We start from the raw sequence: 15516 nt of genomic DNA on the forward strand, positions 1-15516 counted from the left end.
GATTTGAGGGAAATAAGTGCCTGGAACAGGCGTCCTCAAACTACAGCCCGCGGGCCACATGCGGCCCGCCGAGGACATTGATCCGGCCCGCCGAGGACATTTATCGGGCCCGCTGGGTGTCGCTGCCTGTCCTGCTTAGCAGCCGGCTCGTCCCGGGCCCGCAGTGCGCATAGGAATTTGTTCATAGTTTGTTTTTTTTTAAACTATAGTCCGGCCCTCCAACGGTCTGAGGGACAGTGAACTGGCCCCCTGTTTAAAAAGTTTGAGGACCCCTGGCCTGGAATATCTGAAGATGGAAGTGTAGCCAGAACAGAGAGCATAGGCCATACCACCAGGAAATAAGCCGGAGATGACAGGAGCTGGACTGGGGAGAGCTTGTAGAACATTTTTTTTTTACTCTGGATGAGAACTCATTGGAGATCTCTTTGCAAAGGACTGACATGCTCTCATTTTGTTTTAGCAAAGAACCCTCGGGCTGCTGTCTGAGGCTCACAGAGTGTATCAGGGAGGCTAGTTAGGAAGCCAGTGCAAAAATCTAGGGGAGCAGGTGGTCGTGGCTCAGGCCAGGGTTGTAGCAGGCGAGGTGGTGAGTAGTGAGTGGATTTTGGATCTATTTTGAAAGTAGGACCTCTGGATTTGCAGTATCTACAGAAAGTGATTCGGATCTACCCCTATTACCTAGGAAATCGACAGTAAATCAGACCATTGGCGGGTTTTCCATCATCTGTATGTGTAAAGTAATAGTTTTTCTTTTTTGAAGTAGAGAAAGAGAGTAATTTAATAGTTTGGGAAGAAACAGTCATGAGAGTTTCATATCCCTCCAAGTCAGGACAAAGAAAACTACTTGCATTCCTCTATTAAATGTTTAGAGATTGATTACATTTGAGGCTTGTTTGTAGGAAGTGGTAATATATGGAGAGCTTGAATAGATATCTAGGGAGAACGGCAAACACAGAGGGTCGTAGGCACTCGGAAAATGTAGCACACTTAGGCATAGATCACTTCCCGGCCCGGCTTGTCAGAGAAAAACCAGAAGTGTGTGTGTGTGTGTGTGGGGGGGGGGGGGGGGGGGCGGGGAGGCGAGGACAGGAGTTCCGGGAAATGGGGGTCTAGGGGAGGACTGAGTGTTAAAACAGAATATATGTGCTCATGGGAAATAAAAACTAGAAACAAAAACAAACAAGATGTATCTTTGAGGACCATGTCTGTGTATGAAGACAATTTCCTATGCATCTTACCTACAGTCAAAGAGAAAGAAGCTAGCCCTAACCGGTTTGGCTATGTGGATAGAGCGTCAGCCTGCGGACTCGAGTCCCAAGTTCAATTCTAGTCAAGGGCATGTACCTTGGTTGCAGGCACATCCCTAGTTGGGGGTGTGTAGGACGCAGCTGATTGATGTTTCTCATCCATGTTTCTAACTCTCTATCCCTCTCCCTTCCTCTCTGTAAAAAAAAAAAAAAAAAAAAATCAATAAAATGTACTTAAAAAAAAAAGAGAGAGAAAGAAGCTAAAAGCAGTTGTTCAGTGATTCAATATAGTAATGAGGGTATGTGCACATCACAGGTATTTGTGGGCAGCCGCTGTGATTAATTTCTGCCAAAGCAACCTTGCAGGATTAATTGCCTCAACTGCTTTTTTTATATTATTTGTGAAGATTTTATATATATATATATATATATATATATATATATATTTATTCTCCACTCACTGCTCACCACCTCTTCTGCTATTAAGCCATATATATATATATATATATATATATATATATATGGATATATATATATATATATCTGTATATATGTATATATATGTGTGTGTGTACACACACACACACACACACATATATATATATAGAGAGAGAGATGGCTTAATAGTGGAAATGGAATAGATTGGAGGATTTATTTATAATTAAATAATTAGAGGAAGACTCATGTGAGTGAGGAGCAAGGTCACACTGCAAAGGCGAGGCGTCCCCATGTGACATATTTCATCTCTTCAGAAATGGTGCCCTTTTATTGCTCAGAATTGTGACCCAGCGTAGATTGTGTTGGTGGTTTTATTTTTGGAGTATCAATTAGTCAATCAATCAGTTCGTAGTTATCGAGCATCTGCCCGGCACGTAGGGCACGCTCATCAAATTTGCAAATGACACAGATCTGGGAGGATGGTAAATACTCTGGATGACAGACAGAGCGTTCAAAAAGATTTTGACAGCCCGGCGCGGTGGGCTGAATGGAACAAGATGAAATATAACGTGGATAAATATAAAGCCCTGTCCTTGGCTCCACAAAACCAGCTGCCTGTGGACAGGCGACAGGGTGGGGCGGCCATGCTTCAGCAGTGAAGTGAGTGGAAAAAGACAGTATTTTAGCCAATAGCCGGGTTTACCTGATGTATCCCTTTGGGCTGCGTGATGTCATTGCCAGAAATCTTGCAGGCGATTTTGGAATAGATTAAGGTGATAATCCTCTTTTAATTTGGCAAGTCAGACCACACACAGAGATTTGAGTATTTCTGGAGCCACATTTTAAGAGGAGACAGACCCCTAACCATGCCGTATTGAGAACATTGCAGAAACTAAACACGTATTTCCCGAAGACACGGGAGAAGGACATCTTTCTTTGCACCTGCACAGACGCTGTCATGGAAAAGGTATACAGATTGTTTGGTGAGACTCAGTGGTTAGAGCTGGGGCTCGTGCGTCGAAGTTATAAGGTGGTATCTTTCCGTTGATCTAGCCCCAGTTCTAACCACTGAGATCTCACCAAACAATCCGTGTACCTATTCCGTGACAGAGTCTGTGCAGGTTTGTTCAAAGACAAAAGGGTTCCCCAGACCTGCAGAAGCAGAATACTGGAGCCATGGAACCTCTGGGTCCTCATTTTGGGGTAACAGCACTGCAGAGGGGCAGTCTGAGAAGCCTTACTCTGCTGTTTGATAAAAACGGGCTCCTTGAGAGAAAGGGTGATGATTTCATTCTCTTGCCAGGGGTCCTCAAACTACGGCCCGCGGGCCACATGCGGCCCGCTGAGGACATTTATCCGGCCCGCCGGGTGCTGCTGCCTGTCCTGCTTAGCAGCCGACTCATCCCGGGCCCACAGTGCGCATAGGAATTTGTTCATAGGTTTTTTTTTAAACTATAGTCCGGCCCTCCAACGGTCTGAGGGACAGTGAACTGGCCCCCTGTTTAAAAAGTTTGAGGACCCCTGGTCTAGCTCATAGGGCCAGTGTGGGTATGGGGGTGACGCCTTATTGAATTAAATTTAAATTGGGAGGATACAGGTGACAGGAAAACGATAAAATGATTTCCCAGGCGAGGAAGTCCGAGCAGGTACTCCGCCAGGGTTTTCCCCACCCCTCAGCAGTTCCTCTTGGTGCTGGTGGCCAGCAGGCGTAGAGCAGCAGCCAGGATTTGGCCTTGCAGTAGCACCGGTGATTGTGGGCAGGGACTGTAATCCAGGTGGACTTGGTTGCATTTTTTTCCCTTGGTAGTTTCTCAGATATCTACTTTCTGGAATTTTGAATTATACTCACATAAGAATGGCCAGGAATTGTACTTAAAAAAATCTAACACACTCTTGCTCTCAAGTGGATGCATACGTTCTATCACAGGGACACAAACCGGACCAACAAGGTTAAACTAAAATGTGAAACCCCGAGAGAAGGAAGGCGTGAGAATGACCTGCTTCCCATATCTTCTTTCCAGCTTGTTTGTGGGTTTCTTCTGAAAGGTCTAAGGCTTTTCTGCAGCGGCTACTGATTTTTCCACTTCATTCCTTCCAGCCACACCAAGGAACTGGGTGAACTCCCCTGATTCTCACAGGGGCGGAGGATGAGATAGGTGGGAAAGGGCTTTCTTTTCACAAATCAGGGATTCTACCGCATAGATTGCTATTCCCCTAAATAACTGGCAAGGGGGTCATCGGAATGAGCTATTGCAAAAAGCCACCTTTGTCTTCTCGGTCCTCCTGGGATGGGGCCCCGAACCAGAATTGCAAAGTCGTTCAGAGAATCTTGGCATATAAAGCGCGGTACGGAGCACCAAAGAAGAGGCCATCCTACTTACAGGAAGGCGCTTGGTAGGGGAGGGAACAGCGGGCCAGAGTGTCCTGGGATCATCCTTAATCATCTTTAAGCACCAAGGAAGTGAAAACCTCCTCCTGGAATTCACTGCATGTGACACCGAATCCTTCCACTAAGCAAATATGTGATGAGTTGATAAAAAAGAAAAGAAAAAAAATAAAGAAGAAGGTCCTGAACTCTTGACTGCAGATATAATACAGTGAACACAAAATCAAAAGCATGCTTTCTATCTGCCTCCAAATAAAGGTGCACTTAAACTTGTAAAAGACAACATTTCTATTTGAATGATATGACAGAACCGTCACAGGAGTGCTACCTGCCATAAAGCAAGCCGGAGAATTATTGCCTTTATTAGACCAGTGACACTGAGCTTTCGCCATACATTTCTAACTTCTGTCCCTCTACAGAGACAATTTTCTTTTCTTAAATAAACTGTCATGCTAGTGTTAATATATGGCCGGCGCGCTCATGCTCTGAGAATACTGCTGATATAAAACATGTATATGTTAGATTGGTAATAGTATCTTTAGTGTAGCTGACTAGAACAAATGGGTTTCCCTCATGGCTGTGCTAATGTGATAAAGGAAAATTGGCTGTTCATCAGCTTTTGGCTGGGCAGAGACAGTGGAGAGGGAACCACATTCTTTTTTATGCATTAATACCATCGAGAACTTTCCACGAGTGATATTTCATGTGCCCCGCGTGTTGCTCAAAGATGTTGTAAAACATGAGATAATGCTACAAATAACAAAGTAGAAAAGCCGGTATCTTTTATAATGATAACAGTCAAACACCAAATGACAGTAACAGGCTGTAAAAAATGGGATGCAAAATAAATAAATAAATAAAAATACAGTCCTTCTCCCTCAGCAGAGAGGTATACACCCAGACCCATAGGAGTTGGTGTGTGAGTGTGTTTAGGTCTTTATGTTAAAGCTTTGTTTTACAAAGAAGTAAAATGCAACATTGGGAAATGGGATTTAAGAAAGAACCTGGTGTAAACGAAAGAGATTAATAGGATGGAGAAAAGCCATAGTAGAAAATTTTCTATGAATTAATATTACCAAGTCATTATTTTGTTAACGTTCAGATTTTTTGTTTATTTTGTTTTGTTTTGGAAAGGTTTGTTCAAAGGGTTCTTAAGGCAGTCCCATGATTTAAAGATGCTGGAGAATTGTTTGTTTTCATCAGTTTTTGTGAGGCAATTTTAATAGAATAGCATTTGAATGTTATGATTTGATATATTTTTTACTAAAATGTCAGCCTCTAAATATTTCAACTATAAGACATTAAATTTCTCTCTCTCTCTTTCCCGACCCCATCCACCTCACCAGCTTTTGTTTGCCAAGTCAGCCCCCGGACTAGAGTACCAGTGATTCCTTTTACATTTAACGTAAAAGCACTTAAACAGGACTGTTTGCAGAGACTAAAGTTGAGGTCACAACAGCCTATCCGTTTATTTGGAAGGATACAGTCATTGAGGATTTTCTAGAGATGGCATCTATGACGTCATCTGTATGGAGCTTTGCATTGCTCCTCAGGGATCGCTTCACACCCACAAACATGTCATACGGTTGAATGGCGTGAATCAGGGGATCACCGGCCGGAACCCATGCAACAAACCTGCCGGCCACCCGTTTTCATAAAGTTTTACGGGAGACACTGTGTTCGGTCATTGACGTGTGTCCATGGCTGGCTTCCTAATACAACCGCAGAACTGAACAGTGGTGACCTGGATTGTTTGAGCCACAAAATCATTTGCTCGCAAATAAAAGAAAATTACTTTCTGGCTGTTTACAGAGGAAGTTTGCTAATGCCTGTGTAGAGAGTTATTAGGTTGCTAAAATAATTAGCCTAAAAAAAGATTGGCAAATTTATTTTATTCTATATCGGGAGGGTACAGCTGAGAATTATTAACACCCAAGAAAGTAAATATTTATATGAAGCATTTTGCATTAGCAAGTTAAAACGAATCATATCTATGCCATATATATTTTTTTGGAATGTCTGATTGTGACTATTTCTCATTTTTGTTTATTTTCAAATATGGCTACGCCACTTTTAGTAATTAAAGAAACCACGTATCTTCAAAAACTTATGAAAGCGTGGCAGTCAGAGCTGTTAAATATATAGGACAATCAATTGTGTGAGCCAGTGAATACACTGGTAGGTACCATCACAGTCCAAAACTACAATATGTAGGCTTATACCTAGTTATATAAACACAGACATACACCATTGAACCATTCAAATTCTTTTGTCCTACCAACTGAAGAAAATGGAGAAATAGAAAATTAACTTGAGAAAGACTACTGAAATGTAGTTATCACAGAATTAAAGGATACGCCATTAAACTCATGACCGTGATAATTTCTTACAGGTGCATCAGACAAAAATCAGTTTCTTCATCAATGGTTTGGAGGAGGACAGCACAGCTTTTGATAGGCAAACTCTAAGTGGTTCAATTATAGATTTTGCCTCTGGTGCTACACGGATAGGACAGAGTTTAAATGGTAAGAGTCTGCCTTCAGAAAATTATTTATTTGATTGTATTGTTACTGTGTCAAAAAATAATACTTTAAAAATTTTTGTACATATACCTAGAAATATGGTTATAAATATAATTTTTCCAAATTGAAATTATGGTACAAAGGCTTTCTTTGAGCCCTCTAAAAATACTCCCCCTCTATATGTTATAGACAACTTTTCATGTTAACATGCCTTCTCATTTAAAGTAACTGCAATGTGCATGATTGTATAGCTATAACAAAAACTTTTTATACTTGTTTCTATTAATGAACACCTGTTCTTTCTAATATTTTGATATTGGCAGTTATTTGATAGAAAACACTATGTATATGTATTTATAACTATTGATCTCGTATGCACATACACACACAGTGATATGTACACATATACATACACACACATGCACACATTTGAGCAGTTGTCTGTTAGTGGAGTTCCCTAAGACCTTATACTTTTGGTATCAGTGTACCTGAGTTCAAATCCCATCTTCCCACTTACTAGCCACGTGACCTGGGTCACCTTTCTAATGTCTCTAAACTGTAATTATCCCAAATTTAAAATGATGATGATGATGATAATGATACTACAGTTTCATTTGAGGATCACATGAGGTATGTCATGAAAAGCGTGACTATTTTTCTACCATTTGGCATATAGTAATTGTTCAATATTTATTGAATAAATGAATAACTATAACTGGGCCTTGTATATACTAAACCATATTGAGATTTAATTCTGTTGTTAATATTATTATATTTATTTTGCTAACATAAGTCCATAGAAGTTAGGTTGAAGTATATAGTCATCTTATATTTTAATGCATGTTAGACAGATTGCCCTATGCGTAACAACAGGCTACCTCCTGTTGCCCATATTTTAAAATATGGGCAAATACTTTCTTCCTTAAACACTAGCTGACCTTAGAAATTATTCGTTTTTTTACCTTTGCCATTTCTCTCATTGAAAAATATTGTCGGATGCCTCTTTAAATTATTTGGCCATTAGTAAGTTTGAGTAGCTTTCCACGTGTCTTTATCGTTTGCATTTCATTTGCTGTGTGTTTGTATTCATACTCTGGAATGTCTTACTTATTTGTATAAGCTCATAAATGTTAAGAGTGTTATGCTCTGCATGTCTTTTTTCCAGTTTTGGGGAGGCCTGATACGTTTGCATTATAGACATTTAAAAATATTTAAAAATTTTAAGAAAGGCATAAACATGGGTGCAACATAACGCATAAATATTAAGGAGCCAGTTTGATGAATTTTTCATCTGTATCAGTAATTAGTATAGTGAAGAATTCTATAAAGTACTCTGCATGCAGAATTTCTTAATAACACATTAAATCTTAGGAGCATTGTTTCAATATTTAATCCCCATTAGTACTTCTGAAAGTGTTTTATTGCTCAAGTATTGCTCAAAGTATTCAGTAGCCCCATAAATTTGTCCATGATGCATGCTGGGGTTGGAATGAGTTGCTTATACTTCAGTGTCCTAACTGTGGGAGCCATGCTTCAAAAGGGTGATGTGGAGTGAGTGTGCTATTCACTTCCAAACTGTGTGAACGTAAATTTAACTTCTGATTAGAAAATATATCATTGGAAAGGGTTTATTTCAAATGTTACTTAGTTCTTATTACGGCTTTCTCCTTAAGTTCCTTAAGTTCCAGGCACCACAGAACTGAAGGAGGAAAGAATTTTTAAAAATAAATTTTCTCTTTATTCCATCAATTTATAGGTACAGTTGTACCTACTGTATCTTTTCTCTAATTAGAGATGGCACACTCCTGGCTCATTCCTTCTGCCTCATGAGCCAGGCCCATCCGCCTCTCTAACCAGAAAGGAGGTGGGTACAGAATGTTCCCCTGGGCTTACTATAAGCCATATTCTTTCTCGCTCGCTCCTTTTCTTTGAATAAAAAAAGTGAAGTCACTGTCCTCCATACTCTTGTCCATGCCTGAGATGGTTTCATTCAGGGGACATAATCATGGCTGCGAGCTGCATTAGAGGTGCTGCCGTGCAGGCCAGGCCGGCTGTCTGCGTCAGGGCAGATGCGGTCAAACACGGGGATCTCCCCGGAGGGCCTGGAGGAGACCACGGGCCAGGCTTCCGTGTTTCCCCGTGTCTGCACCCGTTCTTCACCAGTGTGTTGGCTGCTACAGACTTTTTCTTCAAGTCCCGTCTCTACCTAGCATAACTTTCTAGAAAAATATGTTGCCAGTGACAAGTTTCTGTTACTGCTGGCCTTGCCTTTCCGCAAAGCCTTGTACACATATTCATGGAATATGTAGACATATACTGTGTGTCTACATATACGGTACGTACACACATATGTATACTACATACACATATAAATCATAGTGTGTGCATACGTGCATAATATAATGGTAATGCATACATAATAATGTATATGAAATTCATGCATATAATACACACCAACAAGAAAATCTTACTTGGTTAGGCAGGTTTTTAAATATACAAATAGAACACCTTAGACCTTATCAAGCAACACGTGTCAGTTCATTTGAAGAGTGTTTTCTTCCAGCTCTCCCGAGAGCAGCCTCAGACGTCCGGTGAGCTAGGCTTACTCTGCATCTCTTATTCATCAGGATGCCCTCGCTCTGGCCCAGTTTCCTCCCGGGCACCACAAGGAGCTGCAGCACCGAGGACTCCCAGGTTCTCTGTTATTAAGACAAATGAAAAAAAGGAATAATTAAGAAACCAACGCATTTGAGGATGTGCTCATTTGGTGAATTGGTCATTGCTCTAAATTTAATATTTGAAAAACCCCACTTAATTATTGATTTGGCATTATTCATTACCTCCCACCCCATCTTGTGTCCTCATACTCAAACTCTAGCTAGAATTTTGCCATTTTTAAGTTTTTCTCGTTATTAGCAACATAACGAAAACCATAGAGGTGGTAGTTGTTTTCTCTTCCCAGTCTCTTGGACTTATCTGTTGGTAAACCTTAAATAAATATTTGCTAAATGAATTAGTAAAATATCGTGTGGTTTAAGGTTGATATCTACCTCCACCTTGAAAGGTCACCTAATTGAATGCAGCCTGGACTCGGAACCTGGTGTCTTAGAAGAACTGTTACAAGATGGTGGAGTTTTGAGACTATGCTAGGATGCCACTGACATGTGAATAATTCAAACTCACGAGTAGGAGGTTTTAGTTTATTCTCATTCATTGGGGTTTCCTAGACCAGGTGTTAATCTAAGTTGGGAGGAGACCCGAGCTGATGCCCTGGAGCTTGGAGATCACTCAGGTGGGATGAGAGAGTGGGCGGTCTTCCTCTCGCCACTGCAGATGCTCTGAAAATTGCACTTGGGAGCAGATGACAATCAGATTTAGGGCTGGTGGGCTGATAGATTTACAGGTTTATAAAGGAGAGAAGTTTGAATTGGGGAGGGGACTTCTGGAGAGAGATCACAAGTTGGGCCAGGAGATAGACTGGCGCAAGTATTCACTTTGCCTAAGTCTTACTATGTCTGTGGAGGAAATTATGAATGTTAATGTTATTCCTGTGGAATTAGCAAAATATACATAGTGATCTCTAAGTGTTTGAAAAGGCTGTGATATGTACATGATCGAAAGTTGTTTTGCTTTAAAGGAATGTCACTTGAATATTTGTCAGCCACTGCTTGATAACATAAGACTTCTCATACTATGTACATGTATGTATTTTGTAGGTTTAGAGCAGTTTGTTGGAAGAATGCAAGATTTTCGATTATACCAAGTAACACTTACAAACAGGTAAGCAGACACAGTATGGTAAAGCTCCAGAAATATAAACATAAATGCTGAATTCACTTGAGTAAGCATAGCATGAAGATTAGTTTTAGGGTGGAGGAGGGCATAGAGGGGATAAACAGTGATAAAAAATACATTTCTGAAGAGCAGTCTTTTTAATTTTTTTGAAAATATATTTCTTTTTATTAATTTCATAGAGGAAGAGAGAAGGAGAGAGATAGAAACATCAATGATGAGAGAGAATCATTGATCAGCTGCCTCCTGCACACTCCCCACTGGGGATCGAGCCACAACCCAGGCATGTGCCCTTGGCCGGAATCAAACCTGGGACCCTTCAGTCCGCAGGCTGATGCTCTATCCACTGAGCCAAGCTGGCTAGGGCTGAAGAGCAGTCTTGTAATTATTTGGATGGAATAAAGTTTGTCCTGGGGGCAAAGATGTCATTGAATAGTCACTTCTGGTACCAGTTAACACCTGATAGCAACTGGAAGATGTCAATGAGATTGAATGAAGTGACTAAATGCAATTTAGTGAATGGAATAGCTGCCTGACTCCGCCACTCCCCCACCAGGGGTGAGAGAAGGAGTCTGAGTCTCTCCTTAGACCTGGTTGCTGGCATTGGCCTACCTCAAATGGAGGACAGGTGTCATGTGGAAGAATGCCCACACACAGAATGACTAATTCTGTTCTAGAAGAGGTATATTGCCCTTAATGGAAAAGTTAAGTCTATCTGCCTGGAATTGGCTTTCTTCTTGGGCTCTTGGCAGCTGCCATATGAACTGAAGCCATCGAAGCGTTTTAGGTGCCAGGGTTGGTACCGATGAGTCACAGGAAGCCGTTGACAAATGGTCTTGGCCGGAGGCCCTTCCCCTGAAACAGCAGCAGATGAAGTTATGCTGTTTTCTTACTTCCTGTGGATGAGCTGGAGACACATCTACAACTCATTACTTTCAATATATCATTGGTCACTCAGTGGTCAGTTTAACAACCTAAGTGAATATTACCTTTCTTTTTATTACAAATGGGCACTGTAAAATATTATGTGATTCAAATAAACATATTGCAAATCAGCACCATAAAATATTATGCTATTTTAAAACATATCTTGCTAATCAGACAAGGGATTGTGCATGCTTCATGACAGAAAATGCTATACTTAAGAATTTAGTGTTTTTTATAAAATGAGCATGTTTCATTTTATGAGAATGAGTATGTTTATGGGGCCAGGAATGAATTTGGTTTTATGTTGTGTGTAAAAATTATGAAAGCTAAATAGATACTAAGGAAAACATCAACATAGTGGTATTCGTTTGTAACATCCCTTAGAACAGCGGCGCCAACCTTTCGGACCTCACGGACCACAGTGGTCCACGGACCACCGATTGGCGACCGCTGCCCTAGAACATCTATGGCTGTTTGTTGAGCTATTTGTCCTCACCGTCTGCCGCTTGACCTCACAGAGAGATCGGGGCCATCTTTGCTGGAGCTCTGCCCACATTGTACGTCCAGCCCCACTGCCGCTGCCCGGGCAGCCACCCGCGGGTCCATCCCCTGCGCCAGCGGTACTGCATTCCCAACGATGCGGAGGACACGACCAGGGACAGGGTGTCCCGGTTGCATCCTGAGGCCCACCCTCTCTCTTTTGTCAACGATGACGATGTTGGGACTTCGTGGGTTTCACGTGTGTTTACAAACATCACCCAGCTTAATCAAGGAGTGACTATTTCAATAGATTTGGAAAATGGACAGTATCAGGTAACTTGAAGCAATTTGGTGTGTATTCATTTCCTGTGGGTATTGCAATAAATGACCACTAATTTAATGGCTTAAGGCAACGGACATTTATTCTCTCAGAGCTCTGAAGATCAGAAGGATGAAACGATTCTTCTGGGTAAGGGCGGACCCTTCCTGCTTCTCCCAGCTCTTGGGGGATCCTGGTGTTACTTGGTCTATGGCAGCATCACTCCAGTCTCTGCCACCAGGTTCCAGGGTCGTCTTCCTTGTAGCTGACTGTCAGTTCTCCCTCCTCTTTCTCTTGTGAGGACCACCCTGCATCCAGAAGGATCTCCTATAGAGACTCCCAACTTAATTACATCTTCAAAGACCCTATTTCCAAATAAGGTCACATTTACAGCCACCAGGAGTTAGAACTTGAACATGGCTTTGGGGATAGAATTCAACCTGCCACAAGGTAAAACCTGAACTAGGCAATTGAACATTACCTCAGTAAAGAAGTATATTATAATTTATGAGGTGAAAATACCTAAAAGAAGATATGCAGGGCCTAAATTTTGAGAGATTGTTATAAAAATCATACGAAATAGTGAAACATTCATTTTGTTAAGTAACCAAATTAAAAACGGGTGCTTATTTTAAATAACTACTTGAGAAGAACATATACCAATTATTTCATGGAAGTAATGTTCTTTTTTCATGTCTTTATAGCAAACTTCATATTGATTTCCACTTTAATTTGTAAAATCCTTGAGAAGATGCACAGCTATGTAATGATAGGTTGTGTTGCTTTTACTACAGGGCTGTGGCATTTCTGAATGTCTATGAATATTTATAGTTATTATGAGGAAGTAAACATTGTATTTGAATGCAACAATTCCATGGTTTGATTTATACTGATGGGTTAAAACTTAAAACAACAATGGTAATAATTAACTTACTCATTTCCAGGTGTTTTATATCATCGTTCAGTTCTTAAGTCCACAACCAACAGCAATAAGGATTCAGAGGAAGAAGGAAGACAGTCTAGACTGGGAAGATTGGCAGTATTTTGCTAGAAATTGCAGTGTTTTCGGAATGAAAAACAATGGAGATTTGGAAAACTCAGATTCTGTCAACTGTCTTCAGTTTTCAGAGTATGACTATTTTTGAAACCATTCTCTTTGACGGCATTTAGGAGTTAATTCTCATAGACTGTGGGATAGCAATAGCCTCCAGGTAAACTTAAGTCGCTAGGCTAGTAGAGTCTTCCCCTCACCACCATCTCTTGAGGCAAATTGGTCTAGGATTCCTTCCAACATTGGATTTTAAATTATGTTTAAATTTACTGTAAAGACATTAGAGTATTTCTTGCTTCCAGTCTCATCTGTGCTTTATAATCTGACTTTCAGATTGCTTAGCATGTTATCTGTATCAATAGAATTTTTATGACGTCCTCAAGGAAATGTTTGACTGTTTTTCAATGATGATCCTACATGCATGTGAAATCTTTGGACTATTTTTCCCAGAAAGAAGAATTGAGCTGTTACGGAATAGGTTGTTCTGATTTTGTTTTGTCAAAAATATAAATAGCTTCTCATGATTGCAAATGTCTTTCCTCAACAGTTTTACTCCCTATTCCCATGGCAATGTCACATTTAGTCTCCTAGCACCTGGACCGAATCATCGTCCTGGATACAATGACTTCTATAACTCCCAGTCTCTTCAGGAGTTTGTAAAAGCCACGCAAGTAAGACTTCATTTCCACGGACAGTACTATACAACTGAGACTCCCGCCAGCCTCAGACACAGATACTACGCGGTCAGTGAAGTCACCATCACCGGGAGGTAGGGTTTCACGGCAGTGTGCTTTTCACTATGAACTTTGTTTCCAGATTGTTGTCAGACTTACTCAAAACTATGCTAGTTAAGATTTTAGAGCAAGCCAGATTCCAGGCTTCAGGTGTTAAAATGCATTCCTACTCTAAGATTTTGGGGGGAGGTTTATATGTGAGTCTTTTCTGTCTAAAAGATCACATTGCTATAAAATCAATTTTCAAAGCACTGGGTTTAGAAGTTATGATAACCTGGATCTGACTAAAAAAATAACTTATCAAATATTTTGATTGGTGTGTTCTGGATTGTAATTTTAAAGTGTTCTAGAAGTCAAAGAGAAGGAGTTTGATTTTGAGTTATAATGGTACTACCAGTTAGTTTGTAAGTACTGGGCGTGGTCTCCCTGAGTTCATAATTCATAACTTTATGAAGAATATTGGTTTTCCTTTAAAGGAATAATCTGATATGCCTTAAGTAATGTATAACTGACCATAGTTGAAAAGTAGACTCACAATGTTTAAATAAATGGATGTAGAGCTCCCCAGGAGCGTACTCTCTAGTCCGGAAATGGTAACCATATAGACTACATGTAGAATTGGGTTGTGCTGGAACAGTGGTTCTCAACCTTTCTAATGCCGCGGCCCTTTAATACAGTTCCTCATGTTGTGGTGACCCCCAACCATAAAATTATTTTGGTTGCTACTTCATAACTGTAATTTTGCTACTGTTAAGAAATGTAATGTAAATATCTGTGTTTTCCGATGGTCTTAGGCGACCCTGCTAGCGGTTCTCAAACTGTGGGTCGCGGCATTAGAAAGGTTGAGAACCACTGTGCTAGAAGGACGCTGTGCCCTGTAAAGAAAGTACATCTTTCAAACCGATGCAGAATACCAATCTATAAGCTTTATTTATTAAGTAGTAGCATGATTTTAAAAAATACTATTAAATAATCAATTTTTGGAAAGAAAAACAAAAATAAAGTTTGTTAACTTCAACCTGCAGTTTATTCTAAACCTGCTAGTCTTAACTATAAGTTTTGAATAGTTTTATTAAATGTCTTCTCTCTGAGCAAGTTTGCCACATGGTGGATATAGGTGTACACAACCGAGGTAGGCTTGAAAATTACCTTCACCATCACTGTGGTTTGGATATTCATGGAACTCCCTTCAATACTTCATGATTAGTTTAAAACTTCCCATGAGCCCTGGCCGGTGTGGCCCAGTTGGTTGGAACGATGTCCAGTGATGACCAAAAGGCTGCTCTTTCCAATCCTAGTCAGGACACATGCCCCACCCCTCTTCCCAGTAGGGGGCATGTAGGAGGCAGCCTTCTGCTCTCATCTTTCTCTTTCTCTCTCTTTCTGCTCTCATCTTTCTCTTTCTCTCTCTCTCTCTCTCTCTCTCTCTCTCTCTCTCTCTCTCTCTCTCTCTCCCCCCCCCCGCCCCTTCCTCTTTCTCTAAAAATTAACAAAACTATTTTTTTTTGAATGTACATTTCCATGAATATCCACATGGCTAAAGAGAGGTTGATTTTTGTGTGAACACTCGCGCCTCCCTTGTTGAATTCACACAGTGGGTATGTACCCAGGTCCTTACAC

At 40.7% G+C, this 15516-nt stretch overlaps 1 protein-coding gene across 1 annotated transcript in view; it reads left to right on the forward strand.

Moving 5' to 3' along the window:
- USH2A (usherin) overlaps positions 1-15516 on the forward strand; it is a gene marked incomplete at its 5' end in the record, with an annotated part of 419390 nt that overhangs the window by 21172 nt on the left and 382702 nt on the right. Inside the window, 5 exons of the mRNA XM_080650916.1 lie at positions 6464-6596; positions 10310-10373; positions 11831-12125; positions 13056-13240; positions 13710-13931. Coding sequence (XP_080507042.1) covers positions 6464-6596; positions 10310-10373; positions 11831-12125; positions 13056-13240; positions 13710-13931 — 899 coding nt within the window. The remainder of the gene's footprint in view (positions 1-6463; positions 6597-10309; positions 10374-11830; positions 12126-13055; positions 13241-13709; positions 13932-15516) is intronic.

Source organism: Plecotus auritus (assembly GCF_963455305.1).
Source record: "Plecotus auritus genome assembly, chromosome: 14".
Taxonomy (NCBI): domain Eukaryota; kingdom Metazoa; phylum Chordata; class Mammalia; order Chiroptera; family Vespertilionidae; genus Plecotus; species Plecotus auritus.